The 23,919-nt window shown below is 36.7% G+C and overlaps 1 protein-coding gene across 3 annotated transcripts in view; it reads left to right on the forward strand.

The window, feature by feature from the left end:
- Positions 1–23,919, forward strand: part of cdkal1 (CDK5 regulatory subunit associated protein 1-like 1) — a 196,181-nt gene that overhangs the window by 37,894 nt on the left and 134,368 nt on the right. For all 3 annotated transcript variants that reach the window (XM_015042782.1, XM_015042780.1, XM_015042781.1), the window contains exons 5-6: positions 19,183–19,279; positions 22,817–22,865. In XM_015042782.1, the coding sequence (XP_014898268.1) occupies positions 19,183–19,279; positions 22,817–22,865 (146 nt within the window). The remainder of the gene's footprint in view (positions 1–19,182; positions 19,280–22,816; positions 22,866–23,919) is intronic.

Genomic DNA, 23,919 nt, shown 5'->3' on the forward strand with positions numbered 1-23,919 from the left:
CAAAAAAAAAAAAGGGAATGGGGGAAAAAAAAAAAAAAAAAAAAAAAAAAGAAAAAAAAAAAGAGGGGGGTCAAAGATCAGGGAAAACCCAAAGGGCCCTTTGTATTTTCTTTTTTTTTTTTTTTTTTTTTTTCCCTCACATGCCTTTGTTTTTTCTGAGGCGGTGGCAGGGATGTAGGCTGCCTCGTGCTTAGTCACACGCTGGGCATGATGCCTGCGCCTCCTGGTACCACAACCTTGTACTTCAATTTCACACACATTTTTACAGACCGGGTCAGAGTTGAAATCCATCCAGAACATTAGGGGATGAATGGCTTCTGCATGACTGAGTTCCCAGCTATACTACCACACATACGTTTTAAAAAGTTTTTTTTTTTTTTTTCCCTCAACATTTGTAAAATAAATTTTGTCCACCACTGTGTTGGAAATTCTAATGAAGTCATTCCTGAAGAACATCAACCTTAATAACATGAAAGTGTTTTATTTGCTGAAGAGAGACATTGTGCATTAGTGAATATTTTGAAGACCACAAATGTAAGGCCCCCAATTACACCTAAGGCTGTTAGATGGCATATACGGAATAAAGGAAAATAACATTTTGTACTGCTGCCTGCGTGGAGTCGGTCTGTACCTGCTCTGAGAACTGATATTTCAAAATAGTTTTCTACAATACAAGTCAGATGAGTCAATATTTATGAGTCGATATTGTGAGCAGAACCACAATCAGCAGAAGCAAAGTGTCATATACAAGTTGCTCAGAAAATAATATGGACTATATTATTACATTTTACTTAAGATTCTGGTGTTTCAACCATCCTTTATTTCCAAAATTATACATTTATGTACAAAACATAATTTAAGTGGACCATAACATTGTTGTTTATAATATTATCTGCATATTCCATCTAAACGGTATGCCCACAAACTGAGTTAAAAAAAAAAAAAAAACACCTTTCCAAAGTGTTTTTCTCCCCGATTTCTATTTTTTTTCCCCTTGTGGCTATGAACAGGTGCAATCAAAGCAGAACATGTTCGTTTGGCAGAAATATCCATGTTAAAGTGGACAGAACCTGAGTTGTCAGGTGGATAGTTGCCAAGCCAGCGTGTGTAAAGGTTTTTAGGGCATTTGTATGAGTTCACGAGAAGACTATTTGTATGCATGAGCTTTCTTTGGTGTCGATGCTGCATTTTGTACGTGCAGGCGATGATGTGTTTGTGTATTGTGCATATGCAAATATCACATTCCAATTATACGCACACCAGTACCTATCCATATAAACCCATTTAGATTGATCTGTAGTGAGTTGGGCAGTGTTGTTCAAGAATATGGTTTGTTTTTATTGATGAAGTGAATAATCCAGGCTTAATATCAAAACTAAGAACTTGGTAACTGCTGCCTGTTTTCTTTGGTGCCACCTTTTTAAGGGGAAGTTTATCTGTTTTAGTCATCATGCAAGGTTAAATTGAGACTTTAAAATATTCACTTCTGCTTGTTGCTCAGTCAACTGGCAGATATTTTTTTTACATCTGGAATTTATTAAACACCACAAAGCGCAGAGGACTACCTGATTGCTAAAAAGTCAATTAGAATGAGAATTTAAATATGCATGTGTGTGTGTGTTTTTAGATGCCAAAATCTATAGTGTAATTCAATGTCAGAGACCTCAAATCAATAAATGCTGAATGCATTAAAAACAGTTGCTCAACAGCATGCGATTAAGCCTCTGTGTTGCCGTGCATCTGTGTATGTGTTGAATTCCTCCACTTGGCTGTTTCTACTAATTTGTATGATCAAGGGAATGTGTGCTAAATGAATAAGTTCCTAACTCGGCTCTGTACGTCTGTTTTCAAAATACACCAATTCCCATGTTGTATTTACATTCATTTCAATATAGTTTTAATATTCATGAACCAACCATAAGAAAGAAAAATCATTAATGGTAATTGAAAGGGGATTCGGGGTGTACAGAATGAACTCTTAGAAGAAGTCTTGTGCTTATGCTGTGCATTTCTAACTGATGTGTAGGCTGGATAGTGAATATGCATGAATGTCCCTAGCTAGCAGGACAGTTTTCCTCCGTGTCGTCTTTTTATGCCCTTGATTGTGTTGACCATATGCTGGCAAAAATAAATTTAAAACAGAGCATAGTTATCTGCTTGTGTCTCAACCAAATATTTCATTTTAAGAGGAAAATGTGGCAGCAAAAGTGATTATTTTGCTATGTAGAAGTTGAGTAAATTATACGTTATATTACATATTTTGATTATACTCCGAATGTTGCATTTCTTATGTTGAGCCACACTCCATCCAGGAGATGTTCTCTAGGGGAAAAAAAAAATGTTTTTCCACAGTCAGTAAAGATTTAGGCAGGCATGTCATCTGTTTATGGTGTTTCACTGTGTTTTGTTAAGTCCACAGTCAGGAATTTAGAGCACTTCATTCTTTGCTATGCTGACAAACTTTACAAAGTTGCAGATTTTATTTTCCAGCAAGACTTGTGACCTGCAAATACTGATGCTATACGAGTATGGTATTAAGTCAAGTTAAGTTTTTGTATTCATATTTCAGCAACAAAGCAGTTCAAAGTGTTTTCTATGATGAAACCAAACACAATTTCAACATTTTTGCAGTTGGTTTAATTTTTAGGCAGACTTGTGAAGACACTGTTCCAGTAATCAATTTTACTGAAGATGAATGCATGGACGAGTTTCTCAGGATCTTGTTTGGACATTAATCTGTTAATCCTGGTAATGTCCTTTAGATATAGATGCCAACTTTGTCTCTGTCTTTGTGTGTGTTTGAAAGGTTAGGTCTGGATCCATCCCCCTACCCAGATTTCTGAAATTAACTTTCTAACGACTTCTTAATGTCTTTTCTAAGTCGTTGAATCACCTGTTACTATAGTTCCTTGTGTGCATTTATTTTTATTATGTAAAGACACACATGTATTTATGCTAAGTCACAATAGGTGGCTTTTTTTTATTTTGTTAAAACTGACATTTTAAAAGTTGGCAAGTACATATTTGAATTTTGTGGCTAATTTTGGGCTCTTTAATGATTAGGTTGGCTTTTTAAAATGACATTTTCTACCTGGTGATGAGCTTAAACTACGATTTCCAAAATAATTTCAACACGTCCTAATCCTCATGCTTAGTGACATGCACAGGTTGGAAGCTCAAAAGGGTAAAAATAGTGACTTTGATGTACTCTTTTCAACCATTTTGTTATCTGCTTCCTTTTTTCTTGCTTTCTTGAGACATCAATGAACAAGACAAAACCCAACGTGTTATAGGAAATTGTTTCTTTTTGAATAGGTTACATCTCTTTGCCTTTGACGTTCTCTGAAGTTGTAAACACTTCACCATATTGAAAATACATAACATTTAGATGGCTTGACTTTATATAAGATTGCACACTGAAGGGTGCCTCTGGTTGCTTGTATTCACTGATAGAAAATATATTTGACTGTAGAGTTTCAGACCTTCAGCTTAAACTGAGAAGTGCCTAATTAAAGTCAGCAACTGATTCTTCTGTGCATTTCTAAAGACAGTAAGATTTCTACTTATGTAAAATGATCTGTTAAAAAAAACAAAAAAGAACTGGTATTCATTTGCTTTAAATTAAATGCTGAACAACAGTAAAATATCCACTGACACTGGGATTATGCCATTCTGTTCACACTAAGTGTTTCTCATACAAATTATTAAAAGATAAAAGCCCAAGCTTTGCCACAGTTTTACTTAGTCTCCTGCCCTTGATTTGAACCTTTAAGTGAACTGAAAACATTTAGTATTAGTTCTGCACTCTGTCACAAGTCTTTAAAAATGACACATTGCTTCAGTAATGAACTGTGAAGTGACCCCAAACAACTATAAATGTCACTCTCCAACATTGAGATATATTCAGAAATATACAAAATGTTGACATTGCTGAACACTCACTATTATTTAAGTGCCTATTATATAAGGAGCTGCTACAAGCCTCACAGTGTTTTGTTTTAAATGAACTGATGCATGGAGGTGAGTGACATTAAGGCCAAAACTGTTTGCTTTTCATCAACTTGACATCGAGGTATAAACAATCAGAAATCTGCAGTGACCTTTTGAGTTGTTTACTTGGGGCAGTTGTTTTATGTCCATGCTCCAATATGGCAGACACCAGACACTGGTTTGCATCTGACTGGAGAGGCACGCATACACACACACACACACGCGCACGCACACACACACACACACACTTTGCACTTGATGCCTAGGGCTGGTTCTGGTACAACCCAGGGATTGGCATTTAATCTGTCAGTTCTACAGGGCATTAGCCTACATTTTCGGGTATGCAGAAGCAAAAAATAGTCTTGGGGATAGAGAGAGAGACTGACAGCTACATAGGGGGAAAAGGCATGGTGAAAGACAGGAGTATGTTGCTTAATTCAGACGTCCTGTGTTTGTAACACTGAGCCCAGGGCAGTCTGAGAACTACACCAAGAACTAGGCTGACCAGATTATGACCTTGCTATAATATTTTCTTTTGAAGTGCACATTTCACGGGTTTCAGGCTAAAAATTGTGTTTTTTTTTTTTTTTTTTTTTTTTTTAAAAAGTAAAATGTCTAAAAGAACCAAAAACATGCCTATAGTTGACTTGAACTTAAACAAGTAATTTAGTCCTACATGGATGAAGGAAAATATTCGCCACCAGTTTAAAAGCACAATCTGATAAAAACCTGTCGAAGCCCCTTCAACTTTTCCCTCAATTGACCACAAGCTCAAAACAAATAGATATTCCTTTTATTTGTTCATCTGGTTGAGTGGTGATGTGTGGATGAGTGGCCCTTTAAGTAAATGGGTTCATAATTACAGCCTGTCACATAGCATCCGTTCTTAAAAGGTCCTCCTGAACGGCAATCAAAAAACTTCTCAACTTTCACCAGTTCCTCCGGCAGAGCTTAGAACTCATGGCTTTTCCCTGTTGCCCAGCTGTGGTTTTACACCTCTTGAGGCCAACATGATACAAGGATCAAAGATCTTTTTTAATAGTTGAGTCTTATGTGCAGATAATTGCAAATGTTCTAAAATCAGGGCATACTTGCCTGAAATAAGAGCTGTAACTGCTTGGTGCGTGCAATATTAATGATGTCAAAGAGGCAGTTGTAATGTGCCTGCAGTACTTTAAGTGTTTCAAAAATGTTCCATGAGTGACCGTCTCGGAGTGTATCTGTGATAATTTGTGTGATAAAAAAAGTGTGTGTTGTAGGCGGGAGGTTATGGAGAACAAGATGGTGACTAGCGTAGCAGGGCAGGTGTTCAAGATTGAGATGCAATGTCAGCTGCTGTCTGGAATGAGAAAATGAATTATCTTTAAGTGGATGCTCCCAACAGGCGGCTGACAGGATGCTATTTTTATTTGGCCTGTAATTATTTTTGTTTTTTGAGAAGTGTAACATTGATGAGTGATCTTGAAACAGTTATGTTGTCTGATTAATCTGCAATGACTCTTTGTAAAGGTCATGTTAGAGAGGTCAGAGGTCATCCTAAAGACTCTGGAGGTGATGATTGCTGCGGTAGGTGATGTATCACCTGGCTGTATCTCTGTGGTGATATTTTAGTCCTTATATTATGAGATTTTCCTGTTTGATTTAGTTCTGTGTAGAGATGCTTGTAGTTATTTCTGGTCTGGCTGTTTTAGTCTTGTATTTTTCATTACACTAAAGCATTTCTTTCATTATGTACTTTAGAGAACATTCCACATGCCAACTGTTATTGCTTTTTCCATCCATTAAATTTATTTTTGACTGAATTCAAATAATTCAAAACTGCATTATACAGATAACAGCTGAGACCTTTAGGGCTAATGGCTGAAGGTGATTTTGTTTTTCAAAATGTTTCTCATGATAACTGTGTGTGGCTGCTTGTTTTTGTGTGACCATCATATTCAGGCATGTAGATTTTATCCTCCATGGACATTTGTCACTGCCTATGTGACAGGCTGGAAATAAAGACAGATTGAGCAAACATATTACTGTTTTAAATTTAGAAATTTCCACCTCACCTAACTTTATTTACACCTGTTTCGCTCGTCTTGAGCAATGTGATAAAATTAATAAACTACCTGAAGAAAACCATGTTTAAAAAAAGGTGACTTGCCTCGTATATGCCATTTTGGTCTTCCTAGTTTAAATGGGTGTCCTGGAAATGAAACAAGCTTCCAGAGGTTTATCATCATTTTTCTCCCCACTGCATCAGTTTCAGCAGATGACAAAATTAGCAGAACTTGTCTTTATTGGACTTATTTTTTTTTAACCTGCTTTCCCAAACGTATGTCGTCATCCTAAAATATCTGTATCCCTTGCACCGTAATATTAAAATAAACACAGGGAAGGAAGGCAGTTAAATGCTCTGGATTTTATTTTGGTTTGTCATCATGTTAGTGGCTGAATATAACTGCTCTCAATTTTTTAAAAAGATTTATTAATTGTAGATAAATGAGAATCATTCTTAACAATAAAATATAAATTCAAGTTGACAGTTGTGATTTAATTAAAAAAAATAATAATTTGAAAAGAGCCTGTCTCAAACATTATAGGTGCTTTTTGAAGTCTCTGTGCCAAGCATCAAATGAAAGTTACCCCATTTATGACATTTTCACCATCATGTTTTTGCTATAGATCAGTGTTTCTCAACCCTGGTCCTCAGGCTCCCCTGCTCTGCATGTTTTAGATGTGCCTCTATTCCAGAGCAGCTGATTCAAATGATTGCATGACCATCAAGTACTGCAGAAGCCTGTTGATCACCCAGAGATACAATTCAGGTGTGTGGCAGAAGGGAAATACCTAAAACATGCAGGACAGGGGGCGGTGAGGATCAGGGTTGAGAAACGCTGCTATAGATTTATATTTGTTAATACTCACTGAAAGGAAGCATACCAAGAAATTCAGTGAGAGTAGAATAACTTTTTAAGCTTTTCTAATATTTAAGAACACTGCAATTTAATTTTTAACTTGTGGCTGAACAATGTATTGGACATGTCTCATTATCCCAATATCTCTGTACACATTGTGTATGTCACAAGGATTGCCTGCACTGCAAAAAGTGTTAGGTAAGTTTTTAAGTAACATGTTTTCAAGTTCTGGATGCATGTGATGTACTTGGTAACACCTGCACAATGCAGCATAAAAAGCTGTGCATGGTGCAGAGGAGGTTAGGTTGTCAAGTCATTTAACAACGAGCTATGTTGTTTCAATGCCAAAGCAGCAAATGTCAGCCAGAAGTAACTTTTTAATAAAACCTAGTTGAGATGGAAACATTAAATATTTTTTTTCATCCAGTAGTTGGAACTTATTATCTTAGGTCGACAATTGCTGTGAACCCAAAGCAGAAAGACAACACTTTTTGTTTTTGTTCATTTGTCGCAGTGATGAATACTGTTACTTTCTTCCAGTATCTATCACTATCACAACATTCACTAATATCACAAATCTCACATTCTCCTAATATTTGTGTGCCCCCACACCTATGGCAATTGACATGTGAATATACCCACACACATCCTCTGAGTCAGGGGAATACTGTTACTCCATAACTTCAACATGAAGCAATTTTGTTCATAACTAATGACCTTGATGCCTCAGTAATGCTATAGCAATAAAGTGCGTTTAATTAAATTTCCAGTTAAATAGATAACATGCAAGAGAAGAAGACAAATGGCGGTAGAGTAGTGAAGGAGAAAATGGGAAGAGATGGATTAAAAAGGTGGGCAACATTTAAGAGTATCTTTATAAAAAGGAAGCTGTTTTACTTCGAATTAAATGAGTTGACCTACCAGAGCCACTTTGATTTCAATTTAATTAACTTTGGTTTTAGTGACATGTTCAGTCTTTATGAGTGCTGAACTGAAAGAGGTATTAAGAAGACCAAAGAAGAGAAATATGCCTCTCAGGTGCTCATATGGCGTTTGCTTCTTTTTCTGCAGGTATTTTTTTTTTTTAACAAGGCTACACTTTTACCTCCTCTGTTTAATTTTGTGTTTTTTTTTTCTTGTGTAATATAATGTCTGATGAGAACACTTTGTTTCCCTGATAATTCTCATTAAATCCTACAAAATTAATTTGAGGGAACTCATTTAAAAGTGATGTAACACAAATATCAAGACAGTTATGCCGCATAATCAAAACCCAAATCCTTTAAAATACTTACACATTTAAAGAGGAATGACAAAAAAATGTGTCAGGAGGTAGTAATTAAAAATATTGGAAAGGAAACTTTTCTCAAATTACTCGTATAGACCAAAACTCGCCAGTGGCTGATTCATTTAGAATTTAAGCTTGAACTACACTGTGAAAAACAAGTGTTGTCCAACACTTTAAATACCCTCAAAGAAGTCATAGATGGTAAAAAAAAAAAAAAAAGGGGTTCAGCCTGACAATTATGAAAATACAATTTAATCAATAGTTGTTTTTATTTAAATGTGTTTTTGGTTAAATATGTCCCTGTTTTTCCTCAGTTTTGGTGGTTTGTTTTGGTAATGTTAACTTGTCAGTAGTACTGAGAATACAAGCCAAGTGATTAAAAAAATCACACACACAAAAATCACAACAGCTGCTGAATTAGTGCTGCTGTAGCATAGTCATAACTCCTACTTATTCCATTTTCTTCCAGTATTACCCACATTTTATCCAAATCATATTAAGTCATATCAAGTATCTTCAGCAAAAGAACTTTGTAAAATGAATTCTTTTATTCCCCATTGTAGAAATACTAGGCTGTCATATAGCTAAATAGCTTGCGTTTGTAATTTTAAACTAGTGATGTAAAGGCTTTATCTAGAATTCACTGTAATCTTAATTAGGCCAGGACCGAGAATCTCATCATTGCCTCATTAGGGTTTTAGGTGTAAAAGAAGAGGAAGAAAATGATAGAAAACTTCAAAAGAGGAGGGAATCGTGGTTACATTTTGTTGTTGATGTTGCACGACAGCTTTGTTGGACGAGCTGCTTAAAATTTGTGAATGTACCTTTGATCACAGGTTCATTAAAATGTTAAAAAGAAAAACAAATGACTTTGTTTTTCTTGCTTTATTTCAGTTCTATCAATATTTATGAATTGTCAAAGCAAAATATCAACCTAATCTTTGTATTGGGATTTTTTTTTTTAATTCAAAGTTTGTTTGTTTTTTTTTTTTCATTGGTGAGCACACCCTCAGAAAATATAAGCCTGTTACTAAACACTGAAACCGAAAGGGAGAAAAATGCCCAGCTTGTTCCCAGGGAAATGTTGATTTGGTCTGAATGTGGAGAAATATCTTTTGAAACATTGACTCATCTGACAGATGGTACATAGAGAGGACTGCTCTGACCCTTTGTTCACCTGTTCTGACAAAACACAGGTAAACCACAGCACCTGCTGCTTCGCTTCTCTCTCATTATCCCCACCCTGACTTGCTGTCAAACTGCCTCATGAACAAAACTGAATCTTTATTTTAGCTTTAATTATGCTTCTTACAGTGTTATGCTTTGCATTTTTCTGAAAGGGCAGACCAGGTTGTTGTTCTACAGAAGGTTCTTGGACCTGAGCTTAGCTTACAAGTGTTTGATATGTTTGTTCAGTTTGTAGTGAGTCAAATACACCTAACTCACCTAAAAGTGTTTTTTTTTTTTTTTTTTACACAAATCTAATAAGTAAACATATGAGAGTGCAAATGTAAAGCTCTAGGAGACAAAAGGGTAATGGTGGGTCAAAGAAGCACCTGTAAGCTGTTGACATTCTCCCTGTGGTCTTGTTTTAAGTTGAAGATTTTCAAAGCTGACATTTGCTGGTGTTGGCTAAACAAGCAGTGACCCGGAAAGTCCTGAGCCACTTAGATACTATGTACTCACTGCAACTTATAAGTGATGACATGCATGCCCTCTGCAATAGTGTCCTTTCACTGTGCACTGTTGGGGGGTGAAAAGTGACAGCATAATTTGTTGAAAAACTTTTCAGTTCTACTTTCATAATAGTTGAAGTACAGTTTTTCAACGTATCTGTCACACTATTGTCACTTCAAGATTCAATAAGTTAAAGCATAGAGACGTGATTGATATAAATTAAGTCATGAAAGATGACAGTGAGATCTTTGACCTTTAAAGGTTTGCCTCTGAATCCTCAAGGGAGGCTGTAGAAGAGAAAGGGATATGAGATGTGACAGTATTACTCGGTGTTCCTCAGCTGAGAAACTTCAAGAAAAATTGAGAAACTTTTACAGCCTGGGAAGAATGACGGCATGGCCATCTTCCTTAGGCTTCTGCAGTCTTTACTATTATGTAAACAAAGTATATGCAGTGTTTTTATCAGACAATAAACTGTTCAGTACACACATCACAAATTAAGTCATTGTAAGGTGATGTTAAACGGAGACGGGCTTTTAATGTTTTATAAACACAAATCTGAAAAGTATGGTTTTCATATGCATTAAGCCACTTCTATTTTTTTTTTATTCTGAATAAAATGCCTTTTAAAATACCCTCGTTAGCAAATTATTTACTAATACTGAATGCTCAGCCCTAATTAACAACCTGTTCAAGTATATGCCAAGATAAAACTGATGAATGCAAGTCCAGACTTTGACTAGGACACTTCTAAACCTGTGGATTTGCTTTGGATCTTTGTCCGGCAAGACGACGCGTGGCTTTGTCATCTGAAGCAGCGAAACGTTGCAAATCATCCCACCAGTATAATCATGTTTGACTGTTGGTTTAATGCTCTTTTTCTGAGATGTCTGACTTTATGATTCAGTCAAGGTTTTTTATTTTTATTTTTTAAAGATTGTCATACAACATAGAAGGTTTGGAAAATTTACAACAGCAATAAAGAATAACTTTCAAGAAAATAACCAGACTTTAGTCTTTATTCATTTATTTCTAGTCGGTTATACTGTAATTCTTTTTTTTCTATTTGTGCTTATGCACACATATACTATGAACAAAAATAATTGACTACAGAGTGTAGTCAATTATATTGACTGCAAGTGTAGTCAATTGTATTGACTACACTCTGTAGTCAATATAATTTTGACTACAGAGTGTAGTCAAAATTATATTGTTGTTGCCTACTTTGGCAGCAGGAGAGTATAAAAATGAACCACAATCAAAAGGATGAAATTAAATAGTATTAAGCGGACTTTGTGAATTAGATTCCCATATTTAAGTTAGACAACAGACGTTTTCTCTCCAAGCAGGATTCCTTCTTTCATTTCCATTTAATCCTCATTAATCAACTAATCTGCATCGCTTTTGCTTTAGTCTGTAGCAACTTTTCAAGAAGTAAACGTTTTCATGGCTTTATTGATGACTGCTTTGCTGCTTTAAGTGGCGTAATTATTCGGCCTTTCTGTTATTTTGATTGCTGCTGTGTTGCAGATTGTTTGAATGATTCCAGGTCATTGAGCATGTGAAATTGCAATTCTCCGAGAGAGGTCTTGTAATAATTTATGACCTTGAAACCAACCTTGATTGTTTACGCTTGGGCTAATTTTGTCTGAATGCATTCAGCCAAGAGTGGCCTTTCACCTGAGTCATTATAACAAAGACTTACCCCCTTGTCTGATCTTTGGATTCAAATAATTACACAGAGACGGCCACTCATACACAGAATAGTGTAGCTTCACACAGACAGTGAAGACCAGATGAACATAACTTTCTCCCCAATGTATTGGCAATGAAGCAGACTAAACTTTTCTCTTTTTAGTTGAGGTAGAATCACCAAAATTTTAGTTTCAAGATGGTACTTTCTGCTAACGTTGACCCGCCTCGTCTGCTTTTTATCTCCTACGGTGCAGATTATGAACATTTTATTGATTAGCAGCAAATAGTGCAGGACCACTACAGAAAATAACCAACATCAAGGAATGAAAGCACAGCCTTCGTGGTATGATCAGAGTTTCTGATTGATCGGGCTGAACAGTATCTCTACCCTCAGATTCAATCATGTGCACAACCTTTCTGTGTACGAAATGAAAGACGTTGCAATAGTTTGTGACCTTGTACAGAATGAGGGAGCAATCTTTTAGTTGGTAACATTCCTCTGTTCTTTGTGTTTCCTCACTACCTCCATTGGCAGAACATTATTAAATGATATGCTGAGGAATGTATGTAGGAATGTTGTTCTTCAATAGGCTAAAGTTTGTTGGATTTTATGACATTTTTCCTTATACTTTGATTTCTACAAAAAAAAAAAAAAAGAAAAAAAAATTTTTGCTCTGAGATTCACCCAGCACATTTCTGTAAAATATTTTCATTCACATGATCGGTTTTTATGCCTTGGCAACAATTGATCAGACACTAGAGGTATAATACTGAAACTTTCAGTACTTACCAGTAAACATGGGCTACGTTCCAGTAGTAATTTTTAAAATAGGCATGTGATTTAAATTCAGGAATAAAATACCCAAATGCACGATCTCTGTGGATTTGTGTAGAGATCTTTGTTTATCGTCTGAAATATTAACTTATCAGCTTTTTCTCTGTCACAGCCTGGGGCTGGGTACTATCGCATTAATGCCCCATAATAGCCCTTCCTCTATAAATAACAGGACTTGGCATGGAGAATGGGACTCTCGGGGCTCTTTTTAGGATTCAGCTATATAGTCTTCCTTCTTGAGGTTCATTGAAGTGCTCTTCTCTAATGCAATTTCCAGCACATCTGTGCAGCTGTCTGTGTGGGTCTGTTTCACATGAGTCTTTCCCTCCCTCCCCCCCCTGTCTTTTATTAGCCCTTACTCTATTATGAAGCATTCAAGCGGTCAATGCAGCTCATTTACAGTAATATGGTATTTATTACACATTCATCTAATTTTACATGACAGATTTCTCTCCTTTTCACGGCGGTGTGAATGTGTGTCCAGCATTCTTTGAAGGCCATAATCTGAAAGCTTTGCACAACATCTGACTATCCTTTACAAGGCCCAGGTGGACAGTACAGGAGCATCCTATCTACAGCATACCCAGAGGCGGAGTGGGTCAGCCATAAAATAGCTATGTTATAGGTGTGTATTGATTGGTCAACAGATTGCTTGTATCTTGTAAATGGTATACTAGTAATAAATGAGGAAGGATGACAAGAGTCAACATTTTTCTTTCTCCTCTTGCGTTGTTTTAATTCTGGTGCCTTGTCACAGCTACTGCTATCAAAGATGTGCTCCAGATTTTAAAAACACAACAATCTCTCTGTGTGCCATGGCATTTCACTTTAGTATTGTTTTCCTTTAATCTCAAGTTACTTTTATTGGACTTCTTTCATGTAAGCATCTTTCATTGAAGCTACACCCCCTGTGCTTTCAACCTTGTTTTTTGATTGCAGTTGTTTAGTTATTTTAGTTTATTTTTTTGTCTTTGTTTCTGTTTTTATGAAGAGGAGCTGAAAAACGAATGGGCTTTAAAAAATGCATTCTGGATTTGTGTTTTAAGTGAAACTAGAAAAGGGATTCAGCAGCTTTACCTCTCAAGTCTCCTCCTTCAATCACAAACCTTTTCATAGCTTCGGACCACTCATTTCTTTCCTTCATTTCTCAAAGATTTGATGTTGAATTTGCTTTTCTTTCCTCACAACCACGTTTGCCTAAATATTATTTATCCTATACCCTGGATATTTTTGATGGTAGACTTACCCCAGTTATTGAAATATTTGAATTAAAGATTAAGAAATCAAATTTCACTAAATCAGACTTCCCAAGATATATGCCTGGGACTCAAAACTGTGAAGTCTTGGACTAAGGCCTCGCTCCAAACGTGTTGCACTTTACACCTGTTCCACCGCCACGCCCAGCAACTTTATTTTTTAATGTTGTTAAAACTGGCAGCCTCGTTTGTTTTATCTATCATGTATTTGTCTTTTATTTCTGCTAACATATCTCAGGACACTCAACAGTGTCTCCTTGTAAAATTGTCATAAAAAAATAATTTTTACAGTTTCCTGTCGCACTGTTTTCTGTTCCCTATTCTCCACATTGCAAACTGTAATGTGTTTTAGTTTGTTCGCATTCAGGTTCCACAGGTGTAGAGTTAGCTACTTCTTTATAATTTATTTTGTTTCGTAAAACTCCACCAATACAGTAATACACATAGGAATGAGTACAGTCTCTTTTGGAGCAACAGTGTTTTTCTTACAATAGTTCAGTTTCTTCTGTCAGACAGGGGAGACTTTTTTTTTTTTTTTTTACTGCTGCTGCTGTTGTTACAAAACACGCTGGAATATAAATATGGAACACTGAATAAAACATTTAAAAAATAAACATGATTTGTGGGTCCCCCTGTTGATAAAATCAAGTAACGTCTTGGATTACAATAGCTGTTGTGAAATTGAAATTGCCTCAGTGACCAAGAGTATAACTGCATTATTGATTCAGCAGGAGTTTGTAGAAGTGGAAAATATGTGAAGGAGCAATTTAAAACATTTGCTCACTCTCACTTACTCGCACTCACAAACACCCGTGCACTCATCGACTCACATGTTAATTACAGAGGCTTGATGGGTACTTAACCTTGCCCCTTGCTGCTTATGCTAATGCAGAGAGGTCAGGGGTGTACCGAGTGGCTGGCTCGCTGTCAAATCGACCAGAAATGGCCGTTGAAGTGCAGATGAGAGGGCGAGGAAGACAAAAGGAGGAACAATAGGCCAAGTATGGTAAAGAGGCAAGAGAAATGGACATGCAACAGAGCTATATCTTCAATGTCCCGCTTCATTTTATCAGATTGTTTGGAGTGGAGAAATCTTATTTTATTCATCTAGTTTAAGTTGAAGTTATACACTCTCAACCTCACAAAGTTTCTCACGGCTCATATCACTATGACCTCATCCTCAAGCAACATGTTTGCTAGGGAACATATGGCAGAGGCTCTGTGTGTATATAATGAGCTCATACTTTCTCCCGCTATGTAGCCAAAACCTTATCTGTATATGGCTGAGGACGCTGCGCAGCAAGGAGTCATTGAGCGGAAACGCACACACTCATGAATGTGTGAAAGTCTGTTTTAGATATTTGGCTTCTAAACTAAAATGAACCACTTCTGATTGTACATCATTGATGCTGTACAATACATGAACATATTCTAAAGTAAAGGTTTCTAGATTTCATAAATTAAAAATGGTTGATAATAAAGTCATAAATGAATATATCCATACTAATGCAAATGTGTCAGGGATTTATGATATACATCATGGCATGATTAAATGTAGAAAGAATTAATTACAATTTCAAGTAATTTCATGATAAAGTGATAGGTATTTTAGAATTGAATTCAGCCATTTAAACATTCCTATCCCTAAGTGCACCATGAAAAACAAGTGCATCTTGATATATTACAATATAATGAAAACATTACTTTCAGTAGATTTTTGTAAATGAAGTTTAGGTAAAATTTTTGCTATAAACCTACCTTAATTGTGTTATTTCTAATAATTCCCACATTATTGTGGCATTTAACAGACCATTTTGATAACTGACTTAAAACGAGAAGTTTGGTCTTCTGGTTCAAACTGAAGACGCTGCTCACATTGCTTCTGGCTCAGTGTTAGCCTAACATACACTCGTTTATATGTTGACATCAGTTTCGATGCTAAACATGAACGAGAAGATTGCAGACATTCAATGCTTTCTAGAGAATGTCAGTGATTATGTGACCAAATGTGTGTTGCTGTCATTGAAAAAAGCCCTTTGGAAGACTCTACCCTGATCCTCTAAGGAACACTTTCTCTTTCACTTCAGATTTTGCTGTGTGAAAGTTGAAGAGTCTCTTATATAGGTCATGCTCTCTGGTCCGCCTGATGCCTAGGGTAACTTAATGTCATATTCCTAGCATGAGGCATCTCGAAGTCAACCTGATCAATTCAGTTGGACATTTAGTCTAGTCTAATTTGACTTATTCACTGTGTCTACTCAGCTGTTAAAAACAAGTATGTACAGCACAGCACTCTCCACCACATATACGACAGAGGTCAGCCATCTATGTGCAGTCCTAAGAATGCTGCACCTATCACCAGCTTGGACCGCTGCAATGTGTATGCACAGTATGTTTAGACATTGTTTGAACCTTTGGTGTCAGGACTTTGAGGAGAAGTGACAGAGTTGAAAAAGGGCTGCAGAGTGGAGGAGAGATGTGCGCACACACACTAACACACACGCATCTCCCCATGCATACATCCCTTTCGTCTGATCTTGGGGGACATCTGCTCTAGTCTGGGTCATTGGCAATGAGAGCTTTATTAGACTACTAAGCATTACCATAGCAACTGCATCCCATAATCCCTCTCCATCTCATTCCTCCCAGGAATTGTACGCAACGTGATTGGCCTTTCCCACTGGGGCGCTCAGACAGCAACTCAGCCGCTCTCTGCTTCCTCGCCATGTCAGCTATGGCTGTGGGTCCATGGGCAGGGAGCGAGAGGCACATTAAAGGAACGTTTGGTGCATTTTGGCATGAGACGTTGTCAATTAGGCAGCTGCACCCCTGCTGTGTATGTGTCTGAATGTGCACTAATGCCAGAGAGAGATTTTCATGGCTTTAACTGTGATGGGGAGTCACACTTATCAGATGCATCTCTGAATGTTTGTATATGTGGCTTTGTTCTGTCAGCCTTGAATTTTTGTATAGGTGTAGCAGGAGAAGAGAAGTGATTATTTAATTGAATATCTAGGAGAGTGACTGAAACTTTCCAACTTTTGATCAGAATTTTATACTTACTTTTAGTGACTTGGAATATTTTGCTTTACTGCTACACTCTTCCCTCCCTCTGTATATTTTTACAGTCTGTTGACACCATAAAAAGGCAGTTGCAATAACATGGGTTTTGTTCCTTACTCTCTGGCAGTGGCAGGCGGCCAGTAGATAAAACCCGACAGTTTGAATACACATTGTAAATATACTTTGGATCAGTTGAGTAAAATGAGCCATTGTATCCAACACCATGATATCTTCCTTTATTTGTCAGCCCACTTTGTAATTACCCATCAGCCCTCTTACAAATGTGGAAGTGTGTAGGAACATTAAAACGCGCCACATGTAGTGTTAAACCTTTTGCAGTGTCTCGGTACAAATGTTCTGTACTTGGCCCAAAATAAGGATTTTGTTTCTAAAATAAACAATGAACACTTTTTGATTTCTGGTTTCACTGTTTTTTTTTTTTTCTTCTTTCATCTTCTACCATGTTTCATCTGTCCTTCCAGTTCTCATTCATGTGACAGTGTAAGCAGGCTTTGAATTGAGTCGTCTGCCTTCACATTCCATTCCCTTGCACAGTCCTCCTCCTCCTCCATCACTAGCTCTCTTTGTTTTGTTGAAGAATACAAACAGTGTGAATTAAAACACTACTGACAGTTTGCATCCAGCCTCACTGCTGCTTCTCAGTCCCCCTCCTACGATTTCTCCCTACTTATGTGTTTCCCCTCTTCCATCCTTCCCTCCCTCTTCCACTCCTGCTGTCAGGAGGCTTCATTATTAAAGATTTATGGCAGAGTCTGGGCAGCTCCTCCAAAAGCTTTTGTCAGACAGACCGCGTGTCTCAAATCTCACTGCCACTAACTGGAGGTGACACGGAGACTTGCACAGATCATGTGCACACACACATTTTGGCACACTGTTTATCTGCATAGCTTTCGTTTTTTGTTCAGCACATTTAAATAGGAACACACAAGATCAATGACATGTTGTTTTAAATAATATTTGAATTATAACTTACCAATGAATATAAATAACCGCTGGTTGTCAATGGGTTTCTGAGGACTTCATAATTTCGCTAGCTAGTTTATTTATTTTACAAGTTTCCAATGCGAGGTTCGAAAATGGACTGTTTATGTAGATTACGTTCAGTGATGCTGAGAGGGTCCTCCCACAGCAGGGCTGGTGCCACGCTTTGTGAACACAGCTGTCCGCCCACTGTAACCGAGTTTGTAAGGTGATTAAAAACTTAAAAATCAGACCAAAACAGCATTATCAAATTGTTTCATGGTTGTTGCAGTTTAAATGTCAAGTACAGCTACTCTGAACTATGAGGAAATGTTAAACCTGAACAGATTTCCGATGTGCCTCACTTATCAGACGCAGATCCTGGTTCCTGAGCGTGAGCAAGGGAAAGGACTGTTGGTTGTCAAAATAAAAACATGAATTTTCTGCTCCAAAAGTGGAACGGTTTACTCTGTTAATGTGACAGACAGTTAATGTTTATAAATTCTATAGAGTAACTACAAACCTGATGAAAAGGTGTAAATGCAACAAAAAAAACCCGTTTAAATAAATTTTGCAGATGAAGTCTTCTGCGATTACTTGCATTTGGGGAGCAGCACATGATTGCTGCAGTGTTTGCTTCTTCAAACTTGAAACTGATGAACAAACCTTGGGGGTTGTGATGGTTTTAATTTTTGTTGAAACAAAAGTGCTGTAAAACAGTGCAGCTTTACGGGTTCCTGTGAAGGTTAGCTGAAATGTTGAACACGACAGACTGAGCTAACAAATTTTTAAAAGCGAGAATAACCATTTCCTAATATCCACATGTCCAGAATAACAGGTTGTGACCCATTCGGTTACTCTAAGATGTCTTGCTTCATGGCCAATTTTCTGGATCAGTACAGTTTTTATGCACACAATTCAGTACAGTATCAAAAGTAAAATTTACAATTTATATGTTTACATCTTTAATTTGGTCACTTTTTAGATGAACTTGTCCCTAATAGTGGAAGTAAGCGTACAATTTAATTTCAAGTCATATTCAACACCACTCCTCCTTGAAAATATATTTTACATTTTGAGTTCAGAGATTTGGCAGATTTAACATTTTCAATTCATATCTGAAACAAACAGTTGCACACAGTTTGGAGGTGGATTTAATTTGGTGCTGGATGCAGAAAGTCTGTTGGATCACTAAAGCTTTTGATTATGGTGTGTGGGTTCATATGTATCTACATTTGAGCTCCATGAACCCGCAGTATTTTGCTCACTGACATAGGAATATTTATTAATCATCATTAAAAACTGCTGTTGGAACATGTTAACTTCTGACATATCGACTCAGTTACTATGCTAAATGTGAATACCCCTCTTCTCATCAAGAGTTGTTTGGACAGTCATTGCTATTAAAATATTTCTCACAGTAGCAGACTCGTGAAACAAACTGTTGACTAGTGTTGATCTCATCTAAAACTCTTCTTACATGTGTTTGTGCAGGAAAGCCCAGGAGCAGCAGAAAAAAGTGGTCGTTGCAGGTTGTGTTCCTCAGGCTCAGCCCCGGATGGACTACCTTAAAGGTCTTAGCATTATTGGGGTACGTGTTCATGCACTCAATTTGTGTTCTTTGACTTTTGCTGTGTTTTATTCAGATTAAAAAATTGCAACTTAGATTGGGAATTGGCATTACAATCAACTTAAACATGTTATAGTTGCTAGTAGAATTTTTTTTTTTTTATCACTGTAACCACAATTACAATTTTGAGCAGAAAAATGTTGGATTATAAGTTTGTAATTACATAGAAAAAAGTTAATTCTATCTAGAATTAACTTTTTTGAGCTTTATATGTTATAATGTTATTCCCTCATTAAAAACATACCCGGAGTTTCCTTGATTCTTTCATGCATGTTTGAGAAATTCTTTAATCTCCCGTGGCAACCATCCAGCTGTTCAAAACATTTGGGTGGATCTAGCACCGCCTCAGTTTCTGAGCTTCCACCTCACAGAACAGCCCTCCCTGTCGACTCCATCACTCAGCTCCTTCAGACAAGCCAGCAGCAATTAGCAAACCCTGGCATCTGCTGAGCTCCTCATACCAGCTACTTCTCAGTGCAACTCTGGTAAAAAAAAAAAAAAAAAAAAAAAAAAAAAAAAAAAAAAAAAAAAAAAAAAAAAAACATTATTAAAGGACTAATGGAGGAGTGCTGTAGTGATAACTTCCTGGAGGTGGAGTCCCAATAACAGCAAGATTTTTTAAAGAGACACACCCAAATTCAAGGTGTTAAATTATGAAGTCAATTTTCTTTTAAGTAGTATTTGATATGAGGCATTTTTATAACAAATGAAGGTTATGTGGTTACTTGATTGCATAATACTACCCCTTTAAGAATGATCTAATCAGAGATCTGTAACCACATTTCTTATCTGGTTTTCGTAAAGTACTTATTGATACAAATGTTCAGTGATTCAGTTTGATGATCTAATTAATTTTCAGACTTGAAATTAAGAAATTGAACTACGGTAATTAACTAATGGCGCGCAGTATAGTCTGTTTCCTCATCATTTTTCCTATTGTGTTTAGCTTAAACACAATAGGAAAACTTTAAAAAAATGGCTTTTGTAATGAAAGCTGTTAACTCAAGACCTGCTTCAGCCTAAATGCTACAGTGTATTACACAAAAAGGCTGTATTAGCATTGTTTTATAATATATTTAAATACTAGCTTAGATAATTATCCATTCAAGCAAAATCTCTCTCATTACAGTCATTGCAGTTCTTTTCTACAGTTAACAGGCTTTTATCTACAACAGATTTTAAGACGCAGCAAACAACTGGGAAATTCACCTTTGTAACTCAACTTATTGTCATGATTCAGTTGGATTTATGGACTGATACAGGCAAACATTCACACGCCCATTCTCCTATTGTGTTTGCAGGGATCTGCCAGGATTAGGCTTTCATCCATGTTATTCCTTCACTTAATTCTAAACCCGAGATAAAAATCCCATCTCTGGAACATCCGCTGAAAAGATAGGATGCATAATTTTATTATTTCCTAATGAAAACTCGTAAACAGTCTCTGAAACATGCTGTTTAAACATGCCATTTGGTAAAACATTGTATGTGTGGACTTCCTTTCAGAGTTGTTTAAAAAGTGTCATGTAAACTAGATTTTTTTTGTTTGTTTCGTTTTGTTTTTATAAACATGCCTATACATGCCTGTACAAATAAAGATGCATGAATACATGAACAGGCAACATAAAGAGGCAGATGAGAGAAACTGCACATGGCTTATGTTTTTATAGTGGCAACAATAAACTGCATAATGACAGTGGCAGTTGGTGGGTTATTCAAATGATATGCAAATAAGTTAAGAATTTGTCTATTGTGATTTCACTAACGGCTAGATAAGGGATCGGGTTAAAAAAGGGTACTTCCTTTTCAATCTATTCTCTTTAATTGACCTTTGTGTCTCATCTGTTTTTTTGTGTATACCTGTTTTTATGTCTGACTGAATGACGTTGCACCTTGTATAAGGTACATTGGCAGTCACGCAAGCCTGCAGTGTTTCATCCATCTTAACTAGACCTGTCACATTCTGACGCTAACACACACACACACACACACACACTTGCGTAGCTTGCCACTACTTATTCAGTCTTTCCAAAGATTGTACATTTCTTGTTGTTGTGTTGCTGAATCTGCTTTTTTTTTTTTTTTTTTTTTTTTTCCTTCCAATGATAATTTCACAAATCTTCAGGATATTGCCGGTATGCGATGATAAATCTAGCCCTTCATTTTTTTACATTCTTTTTGACTAATAGTACACAGCACCTTTGTAAATGCATGTCATGTACAAAGTTGTGTGAAAGGTAAAGAATCCTCTTTAGCAAAAAGGATAGGCAAAATCTAAGCTATTTTTCCTTCCAGTATATTTATTTTAAGCCCTAATCTGACGGATTCCATTTGTTCTTAATATTCCTCAATTTTTGAGTTAAGGGGTATCCTATGAATATAAAGTAGGATTTGAAAACGGAGTTGAAACTGGAGGTCTGCATTAGTTTGCAAAGTGTAAGCATTACCAAACCTTTACTGTACAAAGGGACACCCGCTGCTGCTCTGAATGGATCCAGATTGCTTGGCTATTACAAGGAAATAGGTTTTATTTCAGTGTGTAACATGCATGCAACGGCTGCCTGCAAAGCACAGTGTGTGTCCATGTGAATGTATTTGGAAAAATACTCTGGGTAATGGACCTGTGGGGCAGACAGAGCCAATGGCAAGTCCACAAACCTCTGAGAGCAGAGGAGGAGAGTGACTTAGAGGAACGCTTGGGAGAATGAAAGGAGAAATTATGTCAAAGAAAATCATGCTATTTATTTTTTAACCTCTTTAGGTTCCTATGCATGTCTTTTTAACAACCTTTTACTGTTCTCATTTTACTGCTCTTCTCGATAATTTAGTAGCGAGGCAAATTAATAAAATAAGTACTGCTCAGTGTGAACATTTATTTCTTCTTTTAAAAAATTAGTTGAGCTTTCTAACAGTCTGATTCAATTTAAGCTGTGGCCAAGTGTATGCTTATTATCTTTTGATGAATTAGAGGGGTCTTTAGCTGCTAGAACTGCAGGATTATTCTGCCTACTTAGGAGATGAAAAGGAGAATGACTTTTACTTTCTTATGAAATGATTTGAGAGATTCCTTTGGAAATCTTATTTGAAAGATCTTTTTAATTACCAATATGTTGCTTTATGCTCCCAATTATTCTTTCTTTTAAACTTACATTTCGTTGACTTTTATTTCACATCGTTAAAACTCTGCTGCAGTTTCAATGCATTGGTCAATACAAACCAAACATGCTGCTGTGCCTATGTACATACACACTAATTGGCATTTAGAAAATCCATATTGCTTAATCCTAAGTGGAAGAAACTTGTGTGATTGTATCGTTCTGCACTTGTTTACCTATCTGCTTATTGCATGCTGCCTTAGACTGGATTTACATATCCACCTTAAATAAACCTGGATAAGTGTATGTGTGTTTGTGTGTTGTCGATATCCTGTGTTTGACTGTGTGGGCTTGTTTTGTCTATCAATAAATGTATTCCCTGATGTCTCTGTCTGTGCTGCAGGTCCAACAGATTGATCGAGTGGTGGAAGTAGTGGACGAGGCTGTTAAAGGTATTTTTTAGCAAAAAGACACACAAGTTAAACATATTTATGGGATTGTGTAAGCTCAGGAAATTAATGAATATGTAACAGTCTGTAAGAAACTGGAATTTAAAATTACATTTTCACCTATCAGTGACTTGGACTTTTTTTTTTCACATTTCAGCCATGCACTTCAATGTATTTTATTGGGATTTTGTGTGATAGTTGAACGCAAACTCTAGTAGAGCTACCGAGATTGATTTGGACAATTAGTCGACAACCTCTTGTTGGTTGTCCTCAAACTGACCTACGTGCAGGAGTGGCAAGAAGAAAGCTGTTGTTGCAGCCATAAGTTGTTGCAATGTGCCAAAAGCCGTACGATGGAAGAAGTTGCTTTGGTCAGATGATACAAAAGTAATCCACATAGAAAACACAATGTCAGATGGGCAACTACCACTGCACAACACTGAACACACAGTGAAACATGGATGTGGATGCATCATGTTAAAGAGATGTTGTTCTACTCCAGGGACAGAGAAACTGATCAGTTTTTATGGGAGGCTAAGTGGAACTAAACATAGGACAATCCTGGAAAAAAAACCTTGTTGGATGCTGCAAATGATATTTAGACTGAAGCAGAGGTTCATCATCTAGCAGAGCAGAACTAAACATACAATCATTGCTGCAAGGTGATGGTTTAGATCAGATGTCCTCAACCTTAGTCTTCAGGGCGTACATGTTATTGGTGTATCTCTGGTGCTGCACACATGGTCTAAATGAATGAGTGATTAACCGGGTTCTGTAACAATTCGAGGCATGCTGAGGAGATAATGTGATCATATGAATCAGTGTGATGCAGTGGGGTAACATTTAAAACATGCAGGACATTGGGCCCTGAGGACCAAGATTTGGGACTGCTACTTTAGATCAAAGCATATTTGGATCATTGCAAGTCAAGACCTAAAAGCAGGTGGGACACTTTGTCCAGAGTTAAAAACCAGTTGAAAAATTCAACAAAATATGAAAAGGTTGGAGTCGTCTGAATACTTTTACAAGACACTGCTACGGCATATCTATTTCCAAT

Source organism: Poecilia latipinna, unplaced genomic scaffold (genome assembly GCF_001443285.1).
Source record: "Poecilia latipinna isolate Pla-1442-1.1 unplaced genomic scaffold, P_latipinna-1.0 Scaffold601, whole genome shotgun sequence".
Taxonomy (NCBI): domain Eukaryota; kingdom Metazoa; phylum Chordata; class Actinopteri; order Cyprinodontiformes; family Poeciliidae; genus Poecilia; species Poecilia latipinna.